The sequence below is a fragment of the Ambystoma mexicanum genome, chromosome 8 (genome assembly GCF_040938575.1).
Source record: "Ambystoma mexicanum isolate Mex_15411 chromosome 8, UKY_AmexF1_1, whole genome shotgun sequence".
NCBI classification, from domain to species: Eukaryota; Metazoa; Chordata; class Amphibia; order Caudata; family Ambystomatidae; genus Ambystoma; species Ambystoma mexicanum.
In genome coordinates, this window is record NC_090929.1 from 1092412590 (window position 1) to 1092437460 (window position 24871).

A 24871-nucleotide genomic window follows, 5' to 3' on the forward strand; every position below is an offset into this window, starting at 1 on the left:
AGCACCCTCCGAGAGATGAGGGCCAACTGACCACCATTGCAGGGCTTGACGGAATGCCTGATTGAGAGCGATCTTGTCAGTCCATGTGCCCATGACTTGCTGCCATCTGACATAAAGAAATTCTTGAAGGGGTCTCATCTGCAGTCTGCAAAAAGGAACCAGATGGATGCAGGAGGACATCCTCCTGCATGAAGAGGGAGTCGGGATTCTGGGACCCCCCTACCAAATTCATGACAAGACGGAAGGCCAGAAAACATTGCAACCACCCATTTGATTTTTTACGGATCCTGAATGCACCAATGATCGACAAATACACTGAGAGGTACCCCCTTAGCCAGCCATACCGACCAGGCACAGTACAAATCTATCCATGTGTGGATGAAGAGCCGCAAACCATGGTCAGAGACCGCTATATGCACAGCCTGGACTAAGCACCAAGAAGCCATGCTGCTGACGTCATTAGAGACACCACAACGTAGCAGCGTTAGACATGAAGCACACGTGCAATCCGCACTCCGCAGCACTAACACACACTTGAATACATGAAGAACATGAGCATAAAGTTCTGTAGTTAGAGGCAAGATACATATACATACTGCCATTGCTTTTATTATTTTGCCATTAGCCAAACACAGTAACATGGAAGCCGCAATGCACAAGAGATCCTGAGCGAGCTTGCTGATGCTTAAAGCCAATAGTCATGTGGACATACAGGAGAGCATATGGAACCTGATCAAATTACGTATAGCCAACTCATAGAGAAGGTATAAACATGGACAATGTAGAAACCGCATTATAAGCTTAAGGGAAATTACAGCAGGCCTCAAATCATTGAGCAGGAGACAAGCTGAGCCGATTCAGGCTGCACATAAAGCAAGACTTGTCAGACAAGGCCCATAGCCAAGGACAAGAGATAGGAAGACAGTCGAGTCTCCAGACGACAAGGGAACCAGCTGCAGGAAAATGTGCAACAAGTGTTGCGACGAGCGGGAAATGGTCTCATAAGGAAAGGTGGTGCACACAAGTTACAATACAGACACATAATTGTTCACATCACCTTGAAAAGATACAGTGAGCCGAGAATCATTTCAGGTCCCAGGCCTGGGGACGTCAGCTCTAGCCAATCATAGTTTAGCACTCTAGAGAACCAATGGTAGGCCCACTATTCTGCAACAATGTAGTAAGTTAGATTTTGGAGAAGGGAGGACAGGCCAACAACCTGACATGTAAGAGCCAGTAGAATAACATGTATATGTGCCCACAAAGGTTATTATGCTCCAGACGGCCAATGCCAAAGAGCGATAGGTTTTTGGAGAACGGCCCAAGTAATGGAGTAGTGACGTGTTTTCAAGACAAAACTGGCCAGCGTTCCATTTACTGTGAGACATGCTGGAATTTTTCTGAGTTCTTGTATCGATCCCTATTGGTTTTGGCTGTAATAAACCACAGTTTGAATTTGCCGTTGACGGAGTCCTCCGTGCATACTGGGGGAGGGAGTTGGGCCCTACAAGTCCGCCGACTTCCAGCATTGCTCTGGCATGCCTGAGAGTCTGTCCCAACACTTTGGTAGCAGAGTTGACGGATCGCTGCCTAAGCCCGGCACAAGGTCGTCTCTCCTGCCGTGGAACCTGAGAGGCTGCAGGACCCTTGCATACTTCATGAAGAAGGAGGCGCGTACCTGTGGAAAGGTCGTCCGGAGCCAGCTTGGAAATTATCCTGCCCAAATTCAGCGAGGAGTCCAGGCAGACCAGGACGTGGAAGTGAGCCCCTTCTGGGGGATACAGCAGCCGATCAGCGCCAGCAGACCACTTGAGTCTAAGTATTGACCCAGTGGAAGGGCAACTGTGGGTGTGAGGTAGGGTATTGAATAGTCTGGAGTATTGTTTAGTATCGTCGAGTATTGTCAAAGTATTGCTTAGCAGTGTCAAAGTTAGTGGGACAGGAGCAGAGGTAGATGTCCCTATTTTTATGTCTAGGGATCATTCGAGTTTAGATGTAAACGGTTCTGGTGAATTACTTAGACTATTGACTCGAAGGCACGGATGACCGAAGTTATGCAAGTAGTGGGTTTCCTGTGGGTTGGGCATTTTAACTTGGGTCATAGATGATGGTATCCCCATAAGGGTTAGCAAGGGGAGCTTTCCTAGATTGCGGAAGGTGAGTCAACTGGTTAAGTCTCTTGGAGTGAGACGTTTTGCATGCAAGACGACGCAGCGGGTACAGTTTGATCACAAGAGCACTTTGGAATACTCTGCCTGGAGGCAGGAAGACAGCTGTGGGATTTGTGTGTGTTTTGGGAGTAACGAGATATAACAGTGTGTGCATGGTATTAGATTTGTCAGCACTACCTTGTTTAGCAATTGGTGACATCACCCATAGGTTTGCACATAGGACACGGAGAGCATGAGACAGTGAGGAGCCAGTACTAGAAAATTGGGATTGGCAGACGAGGCAAACTAGTGGCGGTGCGCGGAAGGCGCATGCGCAAGAATGTGGGTGTGCCTGAGGAGAGGCAATGACGGCGTGTTTGTAAAGGGGCGGTGCATGGAGCACGCCTGATAAGTTGTAGAGCCTGAGAGGCTTGTAGTAATCGGAAAAGTATTGTCATTACATAGTACCTTCCTCCCTGAACAGCAGACTGTTGACACCCTCAACTTGAGGTCAGGTAAAGGCACGAAAAAATGTATCATGGGAAGTGCAGGGGTGACACGCCCCTACAGCACCTGTGTAAGACACTCCCATCTTACAGGGAAAAGATATGCAAATATAGCATAGAATGGTCCAAAAGCACCAAGGGGAAGTTATGTAAACCATGGCGACCGTGCGGACGTTTCTCCAATGACGCGCAGCAATCGCTACTGACACACATACAGGGTGCATAAAAGGGGAAGAAGTAAGCAAAGCGCATGGCCATATTTGAATTTTGGCGCATGTTTCAGGAGGGTGAGGAGGATGCGAGACGTCAGTGGATGCTGAGACAGCAGGAGGGGAAGGAGCCAGGGGCTCACCCCTCCACTTCTCCCCTTGTCCCTTTGAGTGTAGCATCAGATAACACAGCTGACGAGCAAGGGATGTACCCGTTGCAGGAAATAAGAGCATTACAGGGATTGAGAGCAGCCGAGGGGTATTCAAACCCGACATATAAACCACAACCATACACAAAGGAGGAAGGGGACCGTAGTTTGTCATCATATTTCCTCATCAACCTGCCCCTTGAGCAGTGTCCGGGTACCCATACTAGAGCCGATAGATGTATGCGCAGGCATCGAGAGTGAGAGCAGACAGGTCAGATTGACTAGAAACATGTATGGGGAAGAGGGGTTTACGCAGATGCCCTGACTGGAGAGGGTAGGGGTGCAACCTTAGTATATACGTTAGCAGTGGGAGACGTAAAAGGACTACTAGTGGGCATCCTCTGGGAGGCTTCTGATGACGTATGGAAAAGGGTGGGGTTCCCTGGAGTGACAACCCAGAACACGGCACACAGAGCTGCACTATGGCAAGCATTAAGGACACAATACCCAGACACCTCAGACATTGGGGCAATTATGTCCCGGAAAATGAGGGAAGACGAAGACCCTTTACAGTACATCCAGGAGATGCAAGAGCTTTGGCGCCTTGAAACTCGAGACACTTGGGACAAAACAGTAGCAATATTCTATCACATATTAGTGCTGGGGCTGCCAAAGCACGTTCAGAAACGCCTAAAGAAGTTGGTAGGCATGGAAGCAAGAGGGTGGCCAGAAATACAGCTCACAATAGTTCACCATTGTAGGCTAAGGCAGGAGAAGCTCAAGAAAAAGGCGGAGGACAGGAAGATAGACGAAGCGAAACTAGTACAGAAAAAACAATCGAAGTACGCAATGGATGGGGTGGTACTAACCAGCCCCACCATACAGGGGACGCAACAGCAGCAGCCGCAGTAGTTCACACAGCCCATGGGGGAGGGTTCATGGGGCGGGGGAACACACAGCAAGGTTTTCGGAGCAGGGGAACAGCAACTAAAAGGATGCGGGTTCGGACCGCAGATGCATTCCAGCGCTCCAGGAGGGTTTTGGGGGTGGAAAGTGCAGTGGAAAGGTCAGCAGCAATAACCATGGCATGCACTACCGCCCTTTACGTGGAGCATGCCCTCTTTGCGATTCTGCAGAAGCCAAAGAGCACACTGACACACAAAGTGCATCTGGGTAAAAACTATTCAATGCATCGCTGAAGATATTGAGATGCAGGCTTGTCAACCCAGCAATTGTCTTAGCAGATGCTCTACAAGAAGGAGACTATACACATGACTGCGCAGAAAACATACAGGCATTCAGTGATGCTTGCAAGGGAGACGTGATGTACGGGAGTAGTTTCTTACCTGTAACTTAATTTCTCCGGCGTTGGTATCTTTCATGGATTCGCATGCTGTGAATATCCCCCCGCCGTCAAGCTGGGACACCCTGGTTACTTTGACTTAATAATTTTCCTATTGAAAAACTTTACACCTTGAGTGTCCCATCGACAGCGATGTGGGTGCTTTTGGTACCCACCAATGGGAAGTCAAGTGTATAGAACAGCCCCAGCAGCTTCCCCTCAGATTTTTAACCACTCCAGCTGGAGGATATCCCTCGTGAGAGGATGTTTGCCTGTAATGGGTAGGCTGGAGGGCACATGTGAATCCAGAGTTACAGGTAAGAGACTACTCCCTTCTCCAGCATTGGATCTTTCATGGATTCACGTGCTGTGAATAGATTTTGTAGCAGTATAAATGTTAGGAGGTCGAAACCAGGCAAACACAGATTAGGTACTTTAAAATGGTCTGCGTAAATGCAAGAAGAATACATACTCAAGTAGAGAAAGGAACCAACCCCGGAAGCTGCAGGGCTTACCTTACTGGAACAGCCGTTGAAGGACTGCCCATCCCATCTGCACATCTTCAGTGTGTTGCTGGTGTAAGCAGCAGTGCGTGGTAGAAATGTGGGGCACTGCTCATGTTGCTGCTTGGCAAATGTCTGATGGGTACCCCAGACCAGAGAGCCGCTGAGGCAACTGTGGCTCTAGTGGAGTACACTCTAGGGGCCGATTGTAACAGCCTGTTGACCTTAGAGTGGCAGAAGGAGATTGTGGATGAAACTAATCTTGAAATCCCTGTTTTGATATGGATTTTCCCTTGTTGGATGGACCAAAGGCAACAAACAGCTGCTTAGTCGATCTGAAAGGTTTTGTGCGATCCAAATAATATATTTCAATGACCTTTTGACATCCAGAGAGTGCAGGGCCTTCTCAGCTGGTGAAGCGGCATTTTGAAAGAATGTGGGTAGAGTTATGGTAGCAGTTATATGAAACTCTGAAGGTACTTTAGGGATGAAATGAGTATTCGTGGAAATAACCACTTTGTCTCTCTTCAACCGTAGATACGGAGGGTCGACTACCAAGGCTTGGAGCTCTGATACATGTTTAGAAGACGTAATGGCCACTAAAAAAGCCACCTTCCAAGTTATACATTTGATGTGGGTTGTCGACAAAGGTTCGAATGGAGGCTTCATAAGCCCTGACGGGACCATGTTCAGGCTCCATACAGGTGGAATCCTTTTCTTTGGCAGGAAGGTACGTAAAAGGCCTTTTAAGAAGTGTTTGATTAGCCTGTCACTGCAGAGAGGAGCAGATCTTTTCTGTGTAAACCTGGAGATTGCTGATAAGTGCACTTTGATGTAAGAGAACGCTAGACTCTCTGTAGCTAACTTTAGCAGCTAAGGAATGATCCGACAAGGTGTTAAAGCTAGTGGCTTCAGGTTAGGCTGCTGGGCACATCATGCACAGAATCTTTTCTATTTACAGCTATAGGAAATGTTGGTAGAAGGAGCTCTAGCTGCTGCTAGAATGCGCCAGCAGTCCTGAGGGATATTCAAATGACCGAATTTAGAGTGGTTAGGAGCCACGCTGTTATCTTGAGAGAGCCTGGGTCGTGATGAAAGATCATCCCTTTGTTCTGGGATAGAAGACTGGCATGAGATCCTAGATGAATTGGATTGGCCGCTGACAATTGAAGGAGATCCGAGAACCAGGTCAGCCTGGGCCAGTACGGGGCTACCAGGATTATTCTGCAACAACCCTTGTGTATCATCTGCATCGTTTTCCTGATGAGAGGAAACGGATGGAACGCGTACGCAAACATGCTGTTCCAAGGGAACGAAAATGCACCCCCATACCTCCCCCCACCCAAGCCCCCCAAGAGTCAGGATGCAGAATCCTGCTGGCAAATTTCTGGCACTGCTTGTTGTTGGGGCTGGGCGAATAGGTCTAGAGGAGGATGACCCCACCTTGAGAAAATGTTGGCTATCTGGATGCTGTGCAGTTGCCACTCGTGTGTCTGCGAGGAGTCCCTGCTGAGGGTGTCTGCTTGCTTGTGCTGAATCCCCGCCAGGTGGAAGATCTGAAGTAGAATGTTGTGCCGAAAGGCCCAATGCCAGATGGTCTGTGCTTCCTGGGACAAGGTGTTTCATTGCGTTCCACCTTGCTTTCGTAGATAAAACATTGTGGTCGTGTTGTCAGTGAGGACGCACACCACCAAATTCTCGATTAGAGGAAGAAAGGATTTTAGAGCCCAGTGCACTGCCTGTAATTCCAGTACATTGATGTGTAGGACGGCTTCCTCGGGGGACAATAGGCCTTTGACTTGGTGCTTGTCCTAATGAGTGCCCCATCCCGCCTGGGAGGCATCAGTTACAATGGTAAGATGGTAATTTGGCTCCATCAGTGGCATTCGTTTCCCGATGTTTCAGCGCTACGTCCACCATTTCAGTGTGTTTAACAGAGTCAGTGAGATGATTGCTTTGTCTGGCCAGGAACCCCGGATTTGGGACCATCTGGTAGCAAGAAACGTTTGCACTGGCCGCATGTGCAGCCGGCAGTGGGGAATAAGCGGAATGCAAAAGGACATGGTCCCAAGAAGAACCATTTATGCACGGACCGCGACTACCTTGTATGGTGTGAATGAGTTAGCAAGAGTTATCAATCTTTTGATTCTTTCTGCAGAAGGTTTGACCAGACTGTGGCCTGTAAGGAAGTGTGCACCCAGGAAAACCAAACTCCTTGATCGAACTGTACAGGATTTTGTATAGTTGATTGTAAAGCCCAATTGTTGGAGCAGCGTCTCTGTTTGGTTGAGAGAAGATAAGGCTTGTTGATACGTTGAACCTCGAACTAGCCGATCGTCCAAGTACGGGTAGACGTGGTGGTCCTGTTTCCGGAGGAAGGTAGCTACCGGTGCCAGGCACTTTGTGAATGTTCTAGGTGCTGATTTCAGGCCAAAAGGCAGTACCGGAAATTGATAATGGTTTTCGCCGACTATGAATCTGAGATCCTTTTGGTGCCTTGGCTGTATTGGCAAATGGAAGTATGCATCCTTGAGATCTAAGGCCGCAAGGAATTCCTGGGGTTGAACGGCTTTTATGACCTCCTGGAGTGTTACCATTTTGAATTTTTGATGTTCTTGTTTAGTCTTCGTAAATCCAGAATAGGGTGCCACTTCCAGTCTGGTTTTTTGACAATGAAGTACCTGGAGTATACTCCCTTTCCTCTTGCTGAGGGAGGAACTGTTTTGATTTCTCATTTTCTTAGCATTTGACGTATCTTGTGCTGTAAAACCTGATGAGTGAGATATCTTTGTAGGGGTTATCAGAATATGTGGGCGCCTGAACTCCAACAAGTGGCCCTACTGGACTGCATCTAGCACCCACCTGACGTTCGTTATTGTTTGCCTTTCGTCGAGGTAGAACACACATTTACCCCCACCTGACTGCCCCAGCCATTGCTGCGCCTTATTTTGCCTAACTCTCTGGGGGGTGGCAGATCCGCACTTTCACTGACCTTGGTATTCTCTGTTGCGCTGGGAGGATTGATAATTCTGCTAGTAGCCCTGAGAATAATATCCGGGCCTACCATAGTTCTTGTTGTCTCTGGAGGCTGAGAATCGTGCGTTGCCTGAGGCTCCTCGAAAGGAGCCATAGGACCTCCTGCTCTGAACGGCTGTGAGAGACCTAGCCGTGTCCGAGTCAGCCATGATGGCTTTAAGGGTCCTCATCAATTTTGTCCCCATACAGATTTTCCCCTTCACATGGCATATCAATGACCTTGTGTTGTACTTCTTGGTGAAAATCAGTGCAACGTAGCCATGCTTGGTGCCTAAGGACTACGCTATTGCCGATCTGCGTGAACCCTGTTTCAGCAAGGTCTACAGCGATGTTGATGCTGTGATTCGAGGCTTCCTCTCCTTCACGTACCAGCATCATGGCCTCTTTTCTCTGCTGTCCTGGCAAGTGTTCCAATAAAGGAGCCAGACGGTGCCACATCTCTCGATCATACCGAGCGACTATTGCCAAGGATTTGGCTGCTTTAACAGTTGTTGCCCCAATGGTGAGAACCTTCTTTACAAAAGGCATCGATTTTCTGTTTTGTTGTCTGGCGGAGTGGTACACTAATGCTGTGTTTGAGCCTTGCGGCTTTCTGACGCTGAGACCACCTACTCTGGAGCAGGTTGAGAAGTGAGGCATTTCGGGGGAGTATCGGGAGCCTTAAACTTCTTCTCCAACCTTCCTTTAACCGCTGGCTCCGTAAAAGGATGTTTCATAGTACAGAGGCCCTCCTGCCACACACGATCCAGAATGGAAAAGACTGCCTTCCTGCGTTTACCCATATGGTCGAAGAGGAAAGAATCTCTCTTCTCCTCATCCGGAATTAGAGCAAACTCCTGGCATGCCTTAGACATCATGTAGTGAAATGCCCCGATATCGTCCGGAGGCGAAGGTTGAGCCGTGCTACCCGGTGCATCTTGGTCAGGATCCGTGTCCCATGTGCTGGCTCTCAGTGGAGATGAGGTGGCGGTGGAACTTGTATCCCTCGGACCAGTGTCCTGGTCTGTGTTGATCAATTCCCCTTCTTCATGGTCTCTCCTATGTGGACTGAATGTACGTGGAGGTCTAGGAGGTGCTAGAATCCTAGGGTGTATGCCCTGGTCTGTACAGGGATAGGTTGGTTCTCCATAAGGTTGTATTGCTTGAGCTCGAGGAAGCGGAAGCCTGGTGTCAAGCTGACCTAACAGACGGCAGTGTTGTAAGGACCTGCAGGGACAGCAGGGATTGTGGGTTTATAAGGGGGTATTGTGTCTGCATACCGCCTATTCCTGCAGATGTTGGTGGCAGAGTAGGTGTTTGACGCTTTAGAGGTGTGTTTTCCTCTCTAGATGGTCCCTGGATAGGAGGATCAGAAGTTCCTTCTTCAGGATCGGATTCAAAGACACCTTGACATTCATATGGTGAAGGCTCAAAATCAGAGGTAATCTCATGCTGCAAAATGTCTTCTGGCATGATAACTGGGTACTCCATAGGAGAGATTCCCAGGGGAGCCTGGTCGTGCTGCATCGTGGTCCCAGTTGGGGTTTTTAAAATACCCTTAGGGGACAATATATTGCCTTCCGTCAGTAGTTCCGAAATCTCTGACTTGGTGGTCGACGGGCACATAGGCTTTTCAGCAGACTACTACTTTTTGGTCAAAGTGGTCGTCAGCGAGAGACGAGCCATAGACCCTGACGTAGATGCAGTCGTCGTGGTCGATGCCGTCGTCGATGGTGTTTTCATCGGAGTAGAATTCGACGACGATTTGGCCGTTGACAGGTGTCTCGATGACGACTTATGGCCGGAGGAGGATCTTTGAGATTGCGACGATGAGTAGTTTGTCACTCGTCGAGGTAGACTTTTTCAACGACGAGGTCGAGGAGGATGTCGTAGCTGATTTGGCTCTGTGTTCGTCCGTCGACAGAAGAGATTTCCTGGATGGGTCAGTGGATTTTGACAATGGGTGTGAGCCCTTCTCCCTCAGTTTGTCCGACGGTGACTTCGACAATGGACCCTTGGAAGAATGTTTGGACCCGGAATGGGACTTTTCACCACTATGTGGTTGTTTCTTTACAGGTAAAGAGTGTTTGGCTTTATCGTGCCCAGTGGATGATTTTGCCTCACCTGTCTTTTGTTTCTTTGTCACCGACTGCTCAGATGTTGACGGTGACCTCTTGTCAGAGGGAACGGAGGCTCTCCCACAACATGACGAGCCAACCTCAGACGCCGGATAGGCTCCTTCACTGAGCCAGCAAATTAGGTGTTGGTTCCTGTCCTTAAGGGTCTTTTGTGAGAAACCCTGGCAGATGTCACAGCCGTCAGCGGAATGGTTCGGGTATAGGCAGTAAAGACATTCTGTGTGCCTGTCCCACTGAAACGTTTTTTAGGCCACAGGTGTCACACGGCCTAAATAAGGACTTTTAGGTCCTGAAGTTTCCATGATTGGAACTGAAAACAAATGTATTTCGACGTTGGTTGTACCGGAAGATGAAATTTGAAGAAAAAGTAAATTTTTCAATGAAATTTAATTTTCTCTCAGGAGAGAAACCCGAGGAATCCCAACAGCTCGGTAGATGAAATCTGAGGTGAAGCTGCTGGGGTGGAGCTATAAACTCGGCGTCCCATTGGTGGGTACCAAGAGCACCCACAACAATGTTGATGGGACAATCAAGGACGTTTTTCCATAGGAAGATTACTAAGTCAAAGTAACTAGGGTTTCCCAGACTGACGACAGTGAACATTATAGCATGTTAATCCATGAAAGATCCAATGCTGGAGAAATTGAAGTGTCTTCAACTATTGACCAGACAGATGGGGTAAGGCATACAGGCACTGCAGTGGTGAGATTGAAGGAAGATGGGACGAGTGAGGTAGTGGCAAGTGCACGATTACCATCCCATTATTCAGCAAAAGCAGCAGAACTAGTGGCCCTAATACTTGCATTGGAGCACAGTAGAGACAAGGCAGTGACAGTATACTTGACTCAGCTTATGTGACATCAATGGTACACTCAGGACTGGCATGATGGACAAAGAGAGGGTCAGAAGGGCAGACCTGACACCAGTACAGCATGCACTTCTATTGGCAGACTGATCAAAGTAATTGATTACAGAGCACGGATAATCATAGTGAAGTGTCAAGCACACACTAGAGGGGAAGATCCTATCTCAAGGAGGAACAAAGCAGCAGACTGAGGCAAAATGCGCAGCATATTTTGGAGAGCTATTCGAGATGGAAGCAGCATCATATGCGTGGGAGGGTGTCAGGAACATGGTACTGAAGGAAGGATACAATGCACTGCCAGAAACCAGATAATGGAAATGCAGGGAAGTGCACCCTGGGAAGAGGAAGTGTTGTGGATTAAAAGGGGATGTACCATGTCCCCCACAGATTCCCTATGGCAGCAGAATAACACAGGGAAAGTGGTCATGCCACTAGAATTACTCAACATCGCACTGACCCAACTGTACCATCCAACACATACTGAGGAAGAGGTCATTGCTGCCTGCATTGGCGAAACATGGTTCTGTCCTAAGTTGGCGGAACACATGGCTGAATGTGTAAGCAATTGTCTGGTATGTAAACAGTTTACAGCAGGGCCTACATTAAGAGTTGTGAGAGGAGCCATAACTTGACCATTAAGGCCATTTCAGCATTTACATGTTGACTACGTTGACATAATCCAAATGTGTCAAGGGTACTGCTACATGATGGTGGTTGTGTGCCCATTTTCCAGGTGGATCGATGGCCGGACCCTGTTCACATGCCGAAGCTCTCAGGGCGGCCAAGATTTAGTCAGGGAAGTATTCCCAAGATGGGGCGTGTGTGAGGTCCTGTGGTCTGACAATGGCCCTCACTTCGCCAATGAGATGTTCCAGCACATCACCACGCTGCTGGTCATGCAACATAAACTTGCCTGTGCATACCATCTGCAAGAAAATGGGATGTGTGAACGTTTGAACGGTCTCCGAAGGAGGCCATAGCCAAAACACAGAGCACAAAGAAAAATTGGCTGCACTGCTTGCTTCTCACATTGTTCGCACCGCGCAATAAGCCTGGGTTCGACCACCATTTTTAACGCACCATGAGGTGGTGACAGGATGACGCAGGCACCTCCCATTAGAGCACTAAAAAACTGAGAATAGTGCAGCTGTGTTAGGGCAAGAGATGTACGAATACATTCCTTCCTTGATTGCTAGTGCCTCTTATCTCTCGCCAGATACAACTATTCCGTGGGGGTGGCCCAGAAGACAACAGAGAAAGCAACTGCGACAACGCACCACAAGACGCTGGACTTAAAAATCCAGTGAACGTAGGGGACATCGTGCTGCTAAGGAACTTTGTCAGATGCTGGAATGCACCCCGATTTACAGGTCCTCGCATTGTAGAAAAGGTGGCAGACCGTGCTGTTAAGCTAGAGGGGAAGTCGGTCTGGAACCACCTCTCAGACATCAAGCCCTACAAATCAGCAGCCTCACCTGGCAAGGAGTTCAACAGGGCCAACGTTCAGCTGCTAGAGGAGCTGCAAGCGGATTCTGAACTTACACTGCTGAGTGGAGGACACCCAATGGTTACTTGCTCACGGGCAGCAGAGTTAGGGACTAGACTGCTCATTAACTTAGAGTGAGGGTACACGGTCTGTTATTTTATTCTGTGCAAACCTGCAACGCGAAAGCCAATATAATTGTTGATAACTGTTCATGCTGCCCACCACCCAGATACTTTCTCAAACCAATTTGTCCATACTGTAAGAAGACCCAGTAGGTTCCGAGCACGATCCCCCCCGAGTAGATCATCTTGCCTTTATAGAATATTTTGCCGAAACATACCCACAGCTCGAACACAGCGATCCTCCTATCCTCGCCACACTGAGAGACCCATCATTTAGGGCAGTGTGGGAAGAAGTGTTCGTATTTGCAATAAATGATTATTTGGTCCACGGGGCTTAAAAGGTTATTTACAATACTAAAACAATAACGCATTTCTTCGCACATTTCAGGTGGGCAACTATATCTTCATGCTGCAAGGACTACCAGCACAGGCAAAAATGAGTGAAATAATAAAGAATATAGCTATCCTGTTTAGGATTATTCCTAGCGGTATTGTCGGGTATAGATTTTGGAAATCTCCTTTGTTGCTAGTGCTACCGCTGTATCCTCTACTAACAGTCCCCCAAACCAAGCCGGTGGAACGACCATGTCAGGTGGATGGGGGAGCACTGCTGATACGGTAAGGAGAGCTAAGCACAGTGTTTACACAGACATGAAAGGGGTAGACATTTATCTCACCTACACTGCTCAAGTGTCTAACAACATGTGGTCCAAAAACATGACAAAAGTAGGTAAGGAAACCACCGGTGAGAGCGGTTAGGTCTGCTCATTAATTCCCTATGCCAGGAGTGCCCCCAGAACGTTCATAGCAACTGAAATACCAGCGGCAAGAGCAGAATGCTTGATGTATCTCTCAATGGTGACAACTCGAAGGTTTATATTTTATTTATTTTAATTCTTGGTATACCGCCAAATCGCTCTCAGGCCTCACAGCGCACATAGAACAAAAAAGAACAGACAGAGACGAACAATCGGAAGTAGATGAAGATTGAAGTCAGTTCCAGGGGAAACGGTGACACTGAGATGGAACAAGTTACTTACCTGTAACTGTTGTTCTCCAGCATGGGGTCTGGCATGGATTCACATGCTCATGAATATTCCCCGTCGTCAGGCCGGGAATCCTCGGTAAAGAAAAAATCAGTATCAGTTTCGTTTCTGATCTGTCTTTCTTAGTAGTAACCAATCCCTGATCTCTGGGTCATACTGCCCCCAGCCAATGACTGCCCTCTACGTAAGCCCCTCCCCTGGCTGCCATCCTCAGATTTGGTAGCACGTAAAGTGGCAGTACGACCAAGTGAAGAGCCGCAGAGGGGAAGGAGGGAGGGTTCGCATGTGAATCCATGCCAGACCCATGCTGGAGAACAACAGTTACAGGTAAGTAACTTGTTCCTTCTCCAGCATGGGGTCTGGCATGGATTCACATGCTCATGAATATAAGAATACATAGCAGTACACACATGCACAACTACGGGAGGTGGCAACAGGCTCAACATTAAGCAATACAACAACTCAACATTAAGCATCTCTTACCTCCTCACCAGGCTCACCTTAAGCGAACAGGTTGCGCAACACTGCTTGGCTGACCCTGGACTCCTCCCTGGAGTCCCGATCGACGCAGTAGAATCTTGTGAAGGTGTGCGTCGACCTCCACGTAGCAGCCCTGCAGATGTCCAGCAGGGGTACACCAGACAGGAACGCTGTGGTAGCAGCGATTGCTCTGGTCGAATGGGCGCTCGGACGGCAGGGCAGCGGTCGGTTTGCCAACCGGTGACAGTGCATGATGCAGCCAGAGAGCCATCTGGAAATGGAAGCCTTTGAGAGAGCCTTCCCTTGATTCACAGGTCCAAAGTTCACAAACAGCTGTGATGTTTTCCGAAAACTCTTCGTGCAGACCACGTAGAACTTCAGCGCTCTAGCCACATCCAGCGAGTGCAAAGTCCTCTCGGCCAGAGACGAAGGCGACAGGAATAAAACTGGTAACACCACGGGCTCGTTGAGGTGGAAGTCCGATGGCACCTTGGGCATAAATGAGGGGTGCGTCCTCAGCACCACCCTTGTGTCGTGAAAAGTCAAGTATGGAGGCTTGCAAGATAGGGCCTGGATCTCTCCCACTCGTCGTGCGGAGGTTATGGCCATAAGGAATGCTATCTTCCACGACAGGAACTTCAACGGCGCCAAATGCATAGCCTGGAATGGGGCCCCTATGAGCCAGGTCAGCACCACTTTGAGCTCCCACGCTGGGGCAAGGGCCTTCACCGGCGGGAACGATCGGAATAGTCCCTTCATAAATTCCTTCACCAGGCGATGAGACCACAAGGACGCCTGTCTTGTAGTTCTGGTGTATCAGGAAATGGCAGCCAGATGTATCTTGATGGAGGCGTGAGCCAGTCCAGCTTTGGCCAGCGACAGTAGTTACGGCAATACTTGAGGGGCCGTAATCCATAGAGGGTTAATCTTCTGTGCATGGCACCAGACAGAGAACCTCTTCCACTTATGTTCATAGCATTTGCGAGTTGAGGACACCCTGGCTTTTGCAAGAACCTCTCTGCAGTCAGCCGGGATATTGTATCCTCCAAACTCTAGTACTGCAGTAGCCAAGCCTGCAAGTTCAGCGACTCCGGGTCGTGATGGAGAATGGCGCCTCCTTCTCCGGAGAGAAGATCCGCGTCCGTCGCCAGCTTGATAGGTGGGGACGCTGACAAGTCCAGAAGGTCCGGGAACCAGATCTGTCTCGGCCACGCCAGTGCGACAAGGATCATCCTGCACCTGGACCTCTTGAGCTGGTTGATGAGACGGAGCAGCAACGGCAACGAAGGGAATGCGTACAGGAACAGGCCGTCCCAAGGGAACAAGAAAGCATCGCCCATGCTCCTCGGTTGTGCGAACCTGCCGGCGAACCTCTGGCGCTTGGAGTTCCTCGGCAAAAGGTCGATCTGGGGTTTGCCCCACCTTTGAAAGAGCTGATCCACCTGGTCTTGGCCTAGTTCCCACTCGTGGCACAAGCGCAGCTCCCTGCTGAGTGAGTCGGCAATGGTGTTTTTTATTCCTGCCAGGTGGAAGGGAACCAGAAACATCCCCTGGGCGACGGCCCAGTGCCACAGATCCTGGGCCTCCTTGGATAGGGCTGGGGATCTGGTGCCTCCCTGCTTCCAGATGTAGAACATTGTGGTGGTGTTGTCGGTGAAGATCCTCACCACTTTGTCCTTGAGGGACGGAAGGAACGATTTGAGCGCCCAGAACACAGCTCGTAGCTCCAGGATGTTGATGTGAAGAGACCTCTCCTCTGGGAGCCAGAGGTCTCTTGCGTGAAGATCTCCGGTGTGGGCCCCCCATCCCTCCAGGGAGGCGTCCGTTGTTACCGTGTCCTGATACGCCGGGGCCTGCCGCGAGGTGTGCCCGGGCACCCCACCATAGAATCGCACGACGGAACTCCTCGTCGAGCGGGATCCTGTCTTCGAATCTGCCCGCCGCTTGAATCCACAACTCTTGTAGCGGACGCATCCGAAGTCTGCAAAGGGGGACAAGGTAGATACATGAGGACATCATCCCGAGGAGGGACTTGATGGACCTCACTCTGGCCACATCCGTGGCTAACAGGCGCTGCACCTTGCCCAAAATGGCCTTCGTCCTTTCTTCCGATGGAGATGCCAGTCGCTTCACTGTATGGAGCTTCTCTCCCAGAAACAGTGCCACCTGCGACGGGACCAGATGGGATTTGGGGTAGTTGATGGCGAATCCCAGCTCCGTGAGCAGGCGGACGGTCCTCGCTGTGTGTTCGACGGCGAGTTCTCTTGACCTTGTACGGATTAGCCAGTCGTCCAGGTAGGGGTAGACGTGGATCCCTTGCAGGCGCAGCCGCGCCGCCATAGGTGCGAGGCACTTGGTGAATACCCTGGGTGCAGACTTTAATCCGAACGGCAGGGCTCTGAACTGGTAGTCACGCCCCTGGACTACGAATCTGAGGAACTTTGTGTCCTTTTAAAATGGGGATGTGGAAGTAAGCATCCTCCAGGTCCAGTGACGATAGGAAGGCGCCCTCCTCCAGCTGTCCCAGCACGTGCTGGAGGGTGACCATCCTGAATTTCTGTGCCTTGATGTACCTGTTCAACCGACGCAGGTCCAGGATGGGGCGCCAACCGCCTGTCTTCTTTCTGACGAGGAAGTATCTTGAGTATACTCCGGAGCCTCTTGGGGACGAGCTCGATGGCACCCTTCTTGAGCATCACCCTTACCTCCAACAGCAGTTGAGGGATGTGAAGCGAGTGTCCGCGTGCCAGGGTGTCCAGCACCCAACGGCCGGTGGAGATGGACTCCCACACGCTGACGAACTTCGCCAGCCGGCCTCCCACCGGGGTGCTTCGGTGGGGGCCCGACGATACGGCCGGTTCAGTCCTGCTTGGAAGAGGCCTTGCCGCCTTGGCCTCCTTGCCGATGGCGGCGAGACCCTCCTTGCTTACTGCGGCCTCTGTAGGCCTCCTGGGACGAGGAGCGGGCCGCCTGGCGGTAAGAAGAAGAGCCACGCTGGATCCCTTGGAGACTCCCTGTCTGCCTCCAGAGTTCCGAAAGGGCCGCCATTGCTGAAGGACTCCTAGGGCACGGGCTGTTTCTGTGTCTGTCTTGATGGCCTGGAGGGACTCATCCACCGTCTTTCCAAACAGGTTGTTGCCGTCGAACGGCATGTCCAACACTCTGGTCTGGACGTCCTGGCGAAAGTCCGTCACCTTGAGCCATCCTCGTCGTCGGAGGCAAACCCTGTTGCCCAGTTGGCAAAATCCGGTATCGGCAATGTCCGTTGCCACAGTTATGGCGTGATCCGACGCCACCTCTCCTTCCTGCAGAATCTGTAGGGCCTCCGCCCTCTTGTCGTCCGGTAGGAAGTCTAGCAGAGGAGCTATCTTGAACCAAAGCTCCCTGTCGTAACGGGCCACAATCGCTAAGGCATTGGCCGCCTTAATCGTCGTCGCCGCCGACGAGATGACTCCAACTTCTTGCCCTCGCTGTCTGGCGAGGAAGTGGAAATTGAAGCCGCCGCACCCGCTGCTTTCTTCTTGGCCGCTGCCGAGACGACAGAGTCCGGTGTGGGCTAGGCCCTGAGGCACAAGTGGGCGGCATCGGGGACCCGGTACTTCTTCTCGTACCTGTCCCTCTTGGCGGGTGTCGTGGAAGGGTTCTTGAGGATAGCCAGCCCCTCGTCCCAGATGTCGTCGAGCAACGGCACCTCGAGGACCGTCTTTCTCTTGGCCGCTCGTCGTTGGTAAAGAAAACCTTCCTTTTTCTGTTCCTCAGGGCAGAGCTGGAAGAGCTCGGATGCCCTGGCTATCATGGCGTGAAAATAGCCTATTTCGTCGGGCGGAGAGGCCCGAGGGGGGGGGGTGATGACGGGATGTCCGTTATGTCATCGCCGTCGTCGTCCGTATCTGTCGCTGTATCCTCCTGAGGGTCCGACGAGGGGGATGAGGGGTCCACAGGCCTCGTGGGCACGAAGGGCGGAGCGGGTGGTCTCTCCTCCGCTTGTTCGGAGGGCTTCCCGACTGGCCTGGTTCTGGATCCTCTGTCGGGGTCCGTGGTAACCTCGTCCTTATCTCAGAACATAAGGATTGGATCACCAACAAAATGGCCGCCGAGCTATCCTGGGGCTCGGGTAATGGCTGCGACGGATGGGATGGCTGCTCCACTGGGCCCTCGTCGTCGCTATCTTCGATCATATCAGCGGGAACCTTCCTCTGGGATCGAACCTTCTCGAACCTCTCGTTGAGGCCTTTCACGGCTTCCACCGGATCCTCCTTGGAGGCTGAATCCGAGTCCGTAATGGCCACCGGCCCCCCCTCTTTTTCCGCCGGGGTCTTCACGGGGGTCTTAACGATGGTCTGGAAAGAGGATTCCTGCCGTGGAGGCAGGGAAACTCTGGGCCCCGAGGCTGCCTCCACTGGCGTAGCCTCTGCCGGCTTCGCCAGGGCCACTGTGACAACCTCGATAGAGGCCTTTGCCAGGTGGATCAAGGCCCTCACCACCTTATGTGTGTCCTGGGCCTTCGATTTGGGGGGAGGGTCATCACCTCGCTCCCCCTCGGCTCCCTTTGTGATCGACCGGGGCCTATCCAGAAGCTTACCCGGGTTCTCGGACTTCCTCTTCCCCGAACCAGAGCGCTGGCTCGTGGTTCATTGTGCCGGGGAAGTCGCGCCCTGCCTGGCAGCCGAGGAGCCCGACCTTTCGGCGCTCCCGGTGCCCGCGGTGCTTGGCCTTCTGTTGGGCCCCCGTCACTGGGGCGCCCTCACAGGACTTAGAAGACCGCTCAGACTTTTTCTTCGCCTTCTCACCTGCTGTGCCATTCTCCAGCCAGGCGGCGAGGCGGGAACGACAATCTTGCTTGGTCCGTTCCGACAGGTTCTTGCAGAACGCACAGTCCTTCTCCACGTGCATCTTGTCCTCATGAAGGCAGTAGAGACATCTCGAATGCTCTTCTTCCTTGAAAACATTTTGCAATCCGCATCCTGGGCAGCTCCTGAACAGCTTGGATCTGGGCGTCGAGCTTCCCTTGTCCTGGGCCATGTCCGTTGAGGTAGGCCACAGATCTTCTGGGATCCTCCAAGAAGCGTAACTCGTCGAAAACTTGACCCTTGAGGGGTGTAGAAGAATTCCGAAACGGGTCCGCGTTATCGGAAGTAGAAACGGTGGAGCTTGAGGCTCGATTAACTGAAAAAATTTGACAAATCTCCTGAAAAAGCGTGAAAACGCAGTAAAAGCTTGAGAGCTAAAACACGAGGACTCCCAACACTTGAACGTGTGGTAAAAGTCTGAGGATGGCTGCCAGGGGAGGGGCTTAGGTAGAGGGCAGTTATTGGCTGGGGGCAGTATGACCCAGAGATCAGTGATTGGTTACTACTAAGAAAGACAGATCAGAAACGAAACTGATACTGATTTTTTCTTTACCAAGGATTCCCAGCCTGACGACGGGGAATATTCATGAGCATGTGAATCCATGCCAGACCCCATGCTGGAGAAGGATGTTAGTATATGAGATAAAGAGTTGCAGGGCATTCTGGTGATTCAAATTTGTCTAAGAAATAGCCAAAAAGAATATTACTGATTAGTATCTATTGATTGTAACTACTTGGAGGCATCTTGTGACATTATACTGGAAGAATTGTCGGAAATACTCTTGTCCTGGTTTGAAAGAGAACATTTCAGGGAGGTTATCATTGAGGGCGATTTCAATGTTGACTGTGCTGGGAATTATGGAAAACTATGCACGGTTGAGGACAAGGGCACACAAGTGCAAGAATCTCGATGCCACAAAAAAACAGCACGGGGACGCAGCTGGGCAAAGTGTCTCAACGAATAGAATGTGTTTATTGAACATGATAACAATTATCTAGTCGAGGATATGCTAAATACTAGGCATTGTAATAACTTCCAGGATAGATTTCATTGTAACTATTGAACATATTTGGCAACACTTGGTTCAGTTTATTAGGGAACACCAAGGGATCACCAGCAAATGATTGCGCAACTTAGACGAACTGGACTATCTAAGGGTCGTAATGACCTCATGGTCTCCCCGTGGTAAGAACTGTTCAATTTGGTCTCCCTTAATAATAAGTACATTTATTTAAGTATTTGTAATGCCATGGAGCAGCAGGACATTAGAATGGGTGTAGGTATTTGTACGCCACAGGTTTTTCCAATCGTCATAAAGCATCAACTAATTTACAAAAAATCTGTAACTAATTTGGGGAAGACCAGGAACTGACATTTTAATAAAGAGATCCAGATCTTCAAACAATCACTGTGGAGGACCATAAGAGAAGTAAAGTTGAGTTCCTTAATGGAGCAAAGAAAATAGGAAGCCATCAAGAACAAAACAAAAACATAAAAATCAAGTAAAATCTATGCGTTTGCACTAGCTTGAAAGAGATTATATTCACTAGTATCTCCTCAAAACCTGATGTCAACTATTGCAAACTAGTGAACAGTGCAGATCATTTTCAATCATTGTCACAGTCTAATCCTATTTTGGAAGTTACATGGTCGACTCATTTTAGGGAATTGTATGCCTCCCCTAAGGAAAATGTTGCAGACATACCCGCTCTGAATGTATCAAACTGTTTTTTTTAATCTGCCAAGAAGATGTAGAACTACTTCGACAATGTAGTAACTCTATGGCCCCAGGGCCGAACAGGCTTTGCTATCTGGTCTTTAAAGAGCATTTAAATTTGTGGGCAAAATTATTGTACAATTTGTTTAACGCTATCATTACTCTAAAGAAGATGCCAGAGTCTTGGAGACTGGTGCACGTAATACTGATCTTTACAAAGGGCAATAGGACGGACCGATGAATGATAGGCCTATTGCCCCATGTAGATGCTGATTCAAAGATTTTCCCCTCTCTAATGAGTTGACGAAATGGGCAACAGAGTATGGTGTGATGCTGTGTAACGAGGTGGACTTAGAGCAGGAATTGGCACAACCCTAGCTGGTGTTGTGATGGGACTCCATACAAAAACAAACTTGGGAAAATCCCTCTGTTTGCATTTACATCACAACAATTGACTGGTCTTTGGCATTCGACAGTGCCTGTTGTCAGCTAAGTTGCAACGTATGCGTTTTCCAAACAATCTTTTATGTATATTAATTCATCTACACTCGGATTCAGCATTGAAAGTACGATTTAATTTAGGGGATTGGGAGGACTTTACAGGTAAAATTCCAACTGCTGGTGGCTTGCGTCAGGGGTGTATTTTAGCACCCTTACCATTTAACATTTATATGGCAGACTTAAGGCTGGTTTTTGAAGGTGTATCCTTTATAACTCCGCAAATGTTTCTCGGGCACAGAACCTTGTAGATATCATATGCTGACAATATTATTCTGATGGATTGTGCATATATCGGACTTCAAAGATTGATGAAGGCTTTCCAGGACTATGCCACAAAAACAAAACTGCTGAAAATGAATGCCAGCAAAACAAAAACATTGATCTTCTTCTCTTTAAGCCGCAAAAAGAAATTGCAGATCTGGTGGATTAATGGTAGCAACATTGAAGTAGTGGATGAGTTTAAATACCTAGGTTTTCAAATCCTTGCTCATCCTAGTAAAATGGCACTTATTAATCACCGGAAAGAGAAGGCAAAAACCTTGGTGTGCAAATGCAACATTTTAATAATAGATTTGGGATATTCTTGTTGTGGCCGGTACAAAAAAAAAAAAAAAAAAGAAGGTACGAAGCCAAAGTAGTACCGGCAATATTAAATGGTTTAGTGATTCATCACACCTTTTTTAATTACGACTTTACTCTGGAGGAAGGTATTTTTTTGGAAGGCTGTACTCTCCTTACCCAACTCTCAACAATAGTAGCGATCCGTCTGGAACGGGGCCTATTTTATTATAATATATATCGCCATGCACATATTGTAATTTCATTTATTTTAACTTTGATAATTATGTGAATTGTATTTATTTTTCTGTATTGCTAATGGAGAAATTTGAATTAAATCAATTCATTCATAATATATTGTGGAAATGTATTTTAATGCTTGTGCAAAGTTTCTTTATGTAAACTAAAACACAATAAATACATAAAGTGCCCACGGGAATAAAAGCAAACAGTAGAAAAAGTGCACTGCCACCAGCCAGTGGTGGACACGTGCCAGTAACCACAAAGTTAAGATATAAGGACAACAAGCATCCCTATAGCACTTCACTACAAAGTAAAGTGTGCAGTGCAAAACAAACAGATAATTTCAAAAAGGAGAACAGAGTTCTACTGCACTGATGGCTATAGAGATTGATCTGTCCCCCCAAAACAGATGCTAAGCAAGGATATGAAGTAAAAAGGCTTCATTTGCCTAGTCAGAATAGGTATAAAACAGCGGCAAAAAGGTGGTGAGTTCCATACAGGTCCATGAAGAGAAAACAGCAAAGATAACATTTCCTAACAATGGGGTTTAGAACCCTGCAGGCTAGGGTGCCTAAAAGTAACCTTGTCACTTGTTCTCCTAACAGGAAGCCCTTCATGGCATATATGTAACACTACTGGCGCGTGGCAGCTCTTTGGATTATTTTAGAAGGATGCATGCTGACGCCATTTTGTGTTTAGGGAACAAAGCCAGTGAGACCCCCACAGCAAGGTTGTGTTATAAGCTTGGAAACAAATGTGTACGATATATGGTCATGGCCTTCTCGAGACCCCAAAGTGGGAGCTCAGAGTAGCCAGGACCAGAATTGCAGTACATAAATTAAGTAAGTGTGCATTTTTACAACATGTCTCCCTTTTATAGCCTTGACGCACTTCTACATCTATGCCCTGGGAACCTTGATCTGGATTCTTCTTATTTAACCCGAAACGTAGGCTCCAGGAAAATCTTTTCAACAACTCCTCGTGGTAATCAAGTCATGTACTAGCAAACTTCCAGCAAATAAGTAATATTCGTAAGGTGCTGTCTTTTTTTTTAAATTAAATCCACCGAAAATAATGGAAATCAAAAAACAAAAATAAAATTAAAAATAAAACCAGATGTTTTCCCATGTGAAGAAAACATAAAACATCACTTTTACACCAAGAGAGAGATTGGCAGCACTGTTGCAGCTTACAAAAATGACATGGAACCATAGAAAACTTGGTGCTCGAGTAAAATAAACTATGTTGCCATATACTCTTTCTTTGGTGCCGATCCTCTTCTTTAATGTAGGCACTAATCGCCAAAGAAAAGGGACAGAAAGATGGTAGAAATGGTGTGCAGAAAAATCAGGTTATCCTAGTTCTTACCTCTTGCCGCATCGTTCACACACATATGGCTTCTCTCCTGTGTGCTGTCGTACATGAGCAATCAGTGAGCTGGCCTGAGTAAAGGCTTTCCCACAGATCAGACACTGGCAGGGTTTTTCACCTGTTAAAGTAAAAAAAATGATACAAGCTCAAGCACAGCTCTTGTTTAGCAGCCCGGAAAAGCAAAATAAATAATGTTGAAATGAACAAGCAGCATAGGTAAAGACTTCTCTGCCCAAGTATACAAGGTTGGCCAGTGCATGGAGCATTAGCCATCATGGGATATTAGAAATCATATACACATGTCTATTTCTTTGCAGGAGTGTTATTACAGAAAACATTTTGAAAGGAGTAACATCTCTTTACAATAAACTGATTTCAATAGACTCTTTAACTTTAAAAAATATTTTTTTTTTACATTAAACCAGGACATAAAGAGACTGCAAACAATGAAATGAGTTTTTTATTGTATGTGAATAAAAAATGAAAACTAAATTGGTTTACAACAAGGAAAGAAGAGCATATTGTTAGTGAGGAGGTCCATGAAGCCTCTCATCAGAGGTTCATAAAACCAAACCTACTGTGTAAAAACAGGGTTTCCACAACGCTTGTCCAAAAGCCTCCTTACTGGTAAAGTGACAGAGCATTCTGGCATCACTCTTAGGAGCAGAGTGGACTCGTATAAAAGTTCAGTTCGGCCTTGTGATAAAATCCAATGCCTAGTTCTGGGGACGTTCAAGGTGGTGACTCAAGGAACTGAGGACTGGGTGCCCCCCATCCGAGCCACTGGATGGTGGGCATAGGGGTGGTATGGGCAGTAGCCTCCTGTTACCCAACCTTGGTTTCTGTTACACAGTAAAGGAAAATGTCAGCACCCCACCACAGGCCAGAGTTGGAGATCTGCATTGTCCCCACCCCACCAGCCATGTAGGGAAGGTCAGCACCGAAAGCCCTTGCCAAATCCCTTGTCAGACCTTCCAAAGCAATTACACCCCCCAACTGAGAGTCTAAAGCTCACCCTGAGCTGACCCAAAGCGTCAATATAGATATGGACACCATTACCCTTAAAGCCAAATGTCTTCTCTTCGCTCAATCTCAATGATAGTAGCAAGTGTTTTTACACAGTTGCAACCTCATCAGACACATGAAAGGAGTAATTTCTCAATGTTCAATGCACTTGCAGTGAACTCTGTGTTAACACAGATACAATATTTCTATTTCACGGACTCCTGAACACACAGCTGAGCGCAAGGAAAATGTTCAAAGCAATGTTCACGGGCAAGCAATTTACATGCCAGAGATATGTTTCTAATTCACTGCACATCCTTTTAAAAATAGAAATGAAATGCCCATAAAGCGGTTTGTTTCCAACCTTTAAGAAACACGTAAAAAAACTGAAGACCTCTGCTAAGTATAGGTAGCATTAGGGAGTGTCAGAGAAAGAGAACAACCTTTGAAGATGGATGGACAGTCCAGTATAGGCTTAGTCCAGCCCCTTGATCCCAAAGCTGCACTCCGGGACCACAACCAATCCCAGCCGCACGCAATTACAAACCACAAGTGCACCCCCCCCACTGCAAGATCCACCCGGGTGAGGATGCAACACATTATAAAAGCACCCA

General features: G+C 48.4%; 1 protein-coding gene across 4 annotated transcripts in view; it reads right to left on the reverse strand.

The window, feature by feature from the left end:
• The window catches only part of ZBTB17 (zinc finger and BTB domain containing 17), a 938938-nt gene that overhangs the window by 302226 nt on the left and 611841 nt on the right, over positions 1-24871 (reverse strand). For all 4 annotated transcript variants that reach the window (XM_069611094.1, XM_069611092.1, XM_069611093.1 and 1 more), the window contains exon 11: positions 23250-23370. In XM_069611094.1, the coding sequence (XP_069467195.1) occupies positions 23250-23370 (121 nt within the window). The remainder of the gene's footprint in view (positions 1-23249; positions 23371-24871) is intronic.